We start from the raw sequence: 4742 nt of genomic DNA on the forward strand, positions 1-4742 counted from the left end.
CATATATAACCCTCTGCCATCAACCTCCTCTCTCAACAAATATCTCCCTGCAATCATCTCTGTGTCTCCTCCTCTGAGCAACAGCACACTGGCTTATATAGCTTTAGGTGGGGTTGTTAATTGGAGACAGCTGCGTCCTGACGAGGGGGCGGGGTCAGCTCTCCAATCAGCAATGGGGCCGACCAATCAGCTGCTTGGAGAATTTAAGGAAGCCTTTACCTGAAACGCACTCACAAATATACAAACTACAACACAGAAACTGGGGAACGTAACATACTAATTCATATTTATCCTCAAGTACTGTTACAAAAAACACTTTGGAAAAGCTCATATCGATCCCAACCAAAATATGCCTTATTTTACCTATAGCCCCTGGGTTTACACAGTTATTATTTGTGATACATCCGCATCTGCCTCGAACACAAATTCATGTTGTCCTATGACCAGAGTTAGTGAAATATTTCTCAGTATTAAAATAGACACCACGAGCTGCTAATGATGATACAAATGCAGGGCTATGATACACTTGGTTACTAATTCATTGCAGCTGCAGCGCTAGAGGAAGTAGGGAGAAGCATTTTATGTTTTGTAATATTGTTTATTAAAAACAGTGTTGATAGTGCTGAATAAAAACTTAAACATGAACTCACTCATAAAAACAGCAGTTCTTGGCTATGTTCTTTGACAGTCGCTTTCTGGAAACACAATCTCACACTCAACTCGTGCAAATACGTACAAAACGTATTTCAGCAGATTTTGTATGTTTTTGTGCATTTTTGTGAACTTAATTTGAGTGGAACGACAAATTCTTGTGCGACTTAATTCGTAGGAAAATACACATTTTTGTGGGACATCATTCACACTGTAGGAAAACTTCAAAACAATATTTTGAAAGTTATTAGAGCAATGCATGATGGGTAATAGTGTTCTGCACTCCCCTTTTTTGTGTCCCACATTAATAAAAAATAATAAAACATGTTAACAACCCAATAGTGTTAAATCAACCAGATTGTCACTGAAATAATTATAATATAATAGTAGCCTTCATTTTTTTTGTTTGTTAATGCCAATACTGTTTTCTGTACTTGTTTTCACTTAACTTTGGGATACTGGTGCACTTGTAGTCAGAAAGACCTTTTTTCGTGTAGGCAACAGTAGGCCGACACGATTTTTTTCATAACGCATTTCATATTTCGTGGAGCCTACATTACACAATTGTCTTCATAATGCATTTAATACAAGGCTCCACGTTTTGTGTACATTACACCATTTCTGTCATAATGTGTTTTATACAGGACTGTTTCAAATTTTATGAGGGTTGTCAGATTGAAGAAAAAAGACAGATGTATTTTTTCTATATTTTTGGTATCGATGAAGGTATTTGATTGGGGAATGGGGATTCATTTTTATGATGGGAAATTATACTATACACCATAATACACACACACGCACACAAACACTTACACACATATACACACACTCACTTTGTTTGTTACAGCCAACTCTTGACTTATTTATGAATTATTTTTAATAAAATATTTGTTTCTAGATGTCATGTATTCATTATCTTTAACTGGTTAAATGTTTGTAGTTTGCATGTTTCAGTAATGATTAACATGGTTAAATAGTCGTACATCTCTGCTTGATATAGCTTTTTGTTATATGTTGCATTTTTATACATATTCTTTATTTCCACTGAAGAAAGAAATAATTAATCAACACACTACTGTAAATAAATGGACACTGCCTGTTATAAAACAGACATTTCTCTACGTTAATAAATGGTGAGAAATGCTCAGTCTGAAGACATTCAGCTATGGGTTTCACAGTCCTATAATAATGATACATGGTATATCAGCTTAAAAAGGGTTTATTTACAACCTATGGGGTATAAGATGATGGGAAAAGTGGTATCGGAGAGTCTGACATAGAACCCCCAAATTGAGTTAATTCTTTGCCAATGAGAACCAAGAGGGGCCTAGCTGTGTCCTTCATGACTGGGAAAGGCCTCGATTCTAGGCTGTAGAAAATCCTACATCCATCTCATTAGATCAGAACATTGCTGTATTGCTATCTTAACATATCTTGTGAGAAGTGTATTGGATCAGATGGCTCATAGGAGGGAAAGTGATAAATATGTATATACGCATAAAGTCTTTAATTACCACTCCAGGTGGGTATGGAGGTCTGCCTGGGGGCAACACCAGCAGAGCAGGCTTTGTATGGTGAGCTGGTCTTCATGCACTCAGATTTGAGCTTAAGGCACACAAAACAGAACTCTTTCTTGCAACGCGGGCAGAATAAATTCTTACAAGCGGTCTTGTCATGCTCTAATAGTGCGCCACAGGTGGGACAGGCACGTATGGAGGGGCAGGCAGTGACCCCATGTACCTGGGGCAAGGTGACAGTTGGACAGTTCTGCAGCAGCTGCAGCCTCTGGTTGGAACAGCCAGTATTGTCACAGTGGTCAGAGCGCGGCCCCCGACCTTTCCACTGGTTCAGGCACTGCCAGCAGAACTGGTAGGTCTGGCCCTTGTCTGCAGAGCACACTGGGCAATGGACGTTTAAGTTGGACGTGTTCATTCTCACTAACAGTGACTTGCAGCCTGGGCACTTTTTGAAGATGGAGCAGGTGGGGAAAAGGAAATACATTTTTTGTAGCGTTACAACAATGTGATATTGTGAATGCACAGTAATTGACAGCTGCATGCATTCCAATTGCAGAGTACTCACTGATTTGACTTTGGGGGAAGCTAAGGTGGCAATGGTCTCTTCAAAGTATTGTATTTCCTGGGCAGTCAGAGCAGCCAGCCTACGCACTTCCTGATAAGACCAAACCGCACCACACTTCTGGTTGCCATTGAGTGCAGGACAAATGAACTCGTGCTGCCCCTGGGAATACACAAAAATGCTTGTGATGAGGTCAATGGTGAGAAATACAAAGTACTCAATAATAATAACTTCAAATAATTTGTTGCATATTGTAAGTCAAATGAAAACAACTAAAATAAAACATTTCATTAAATTAAATTGCAAAAAATCCTGAAGAAAATCCAGAAGAATGGAGTAGTAATATGGTATCCTGAAAACGGATGGAAGAAACAATAATTACATCGGCAAGTAGGCTTTTACACCATCCGGTCAGTGACTGTGGGGTGACTGCATGACCACAGGACATCTCTGCCCTCAAGCTGTCAGGGTCATCATCCAGAGCTGAGACACAACAACAACGAAAACAGTGATAAAAAGGTATCCTTGGGACAAGTGGTGCATGAGAATGTACAAATGCCACAGGTCCAGAACAGGACAATCCTACACAAATGGAATCCAGTTTCAATGAATGCTGCCAAATTATTTACAACACAGAGACCAACCATATACAGTATGTGATTATGTTCCTTTCAACATCCCATTTCAGATGATTAATTACATTTCATTACATTTTAATTAGAAAATAATAAACATGACAAGTAGATATGTTCCTAATGCCTTTACATGAGGTACTTTCATGATACAATCAATCTACACTGTCTGGCCACAGTTCACTATACAGTTCATACATTTTTCAAAGCATTGCCTTTTAATCATAAGAGAGGCATAAAGAAACCTTACTAATGTCGTCCTGTCTGTTGACAAACTTGAGTGTCCTGTCACCGGGGTCATAGCTCTTCTCGTCCTCCATTGTGTTGTTCTTTGTTTTTGTCTCTGTCTCTCTCTCAGTTACTTCCTCATACACACAGGACAGACTATGAGTTCTGACTAAGGGAAGCAGGCTTGCTTTCCATGGAAAGTCCCTTGGCCTTGTTTGTCAACATCAGTACATTTCACTTTCGCTTTCCAACGTCCTCTGGTTTCGTGTACCCAGGCACTGGAATTCCCTCCCCATATGTCAGAAAATATCCACATTCCAGTTCCATTTACAGACCTACCTCTTCCCCATACAGTGTGCCGACCCATAACCAAACCCCTTTGCCTACCCCTCCCAAATCCACACCAACCCAAGCACACGGGCACACCCTTATGAACCATCATACACTTACATACACAGTTGACTGTGGTACCAGGATCTGGGATCCCAGGTGAATACCAGTAAACATTGCTTAGCCAACGTTTCAAATAATGGAGCAGATGAATGACAGCCTGCATGGTTACCAGTCTGTTTAGCTATCATTCCCATCCTTGCCACTCCTGTCGTGCTCGTTGGCATATGACACAGAGTACAAGGAGTGGAATGTGTTAGCTAAACAGACTGGTTCCCAGGCTAGATGAATGTCACAGACACACCTATACCTGCTAACAGTTCCCTCCATAAAAATATCATGTTCATGTTGCTGTCCTAGTCATCTCTAGTATTTACCTGCTCACACATTATTATCACTTGCTTCCAGCGTAGCATTTAGTTTGGTACAGCGGGGGTTTAACAAAATATCCTGTCCTACCTCGGAAACAATGTTTCACTTTTGATCTCTGTACCGTACATAGAGAGTGAACGCTGGGCAGACAACACGAGACCATTTTTTTCTGAGCTAGGCAAAATCACACATCAAGTAATTTTTTATTTTTTACCTTTATTTAACTAGGCAAGTCAGTTAAGAACTGACAGTTAACTGCCTTGTTCAGGGGCAGAATGACAGATTTGTACCTTGTCAGCTCGAAGATTTGACTTGCAACCTTTCAGTTACTTGCCCAATGCTCTAACCACTAGTAAGGGAATACCCCCCTCATTTGGACAAAATAACATG

General features: G+C 40.1%; 1 protein-coding gene across 2 annotated transcripts; it reads right to left on the reverse strand.

Annotated features, from left to right (window-relative positions):
* Positions 1–577: 577 nt before the first annotated feature.
* LOC115194381 (putative E3 ubiquitin-protein ligase ARI6) lies at positions 578–3986 on the reverse strand. Of its 2 annotated transcripts, XM_029754039.1 has the most exons (4): positions 3613–3985; positions 3113–3213; positions 2734–2892; positions 578–2613 (listed from the first exon to the last, which is right to left on the reverse strand). In XM_029754039.1, the coding sequence occupies exons 1-4, from the start codon at positions 3680–3682 to the stop codon at positions 2158–2160; spliced, it is 786 nt and encodes a 261-aa protein (XP_029609899.1). In that variant the 5' UTR covers positions 3683–3985; the 3' UTR covers positions 578–2157. The 2 variants fall into 2 exon arrangements, with proteins under 2 accessions (XP_029609899.1, XP_029609898.1); XM_029754038.1 differs by having other exon boundaries at positions 578–2892; positions 3613–3986.
* Between the last annotated feature and the right edge of the window lie 756 nt (positions 3987–4742).

Source organism: Salmo trutta, chromosome 5 (assembly GCF_901001165.1).
Source record: "Salmo trutta chromosome 5, fSalTru1.1, whole genome shotgun sequence".
Lineage (NCBI taxonomy): Eukaryota > Metazoa > Chordata > Actinopteri > Salmoniformes > Salmonidae > Salmo > Salmo trutta.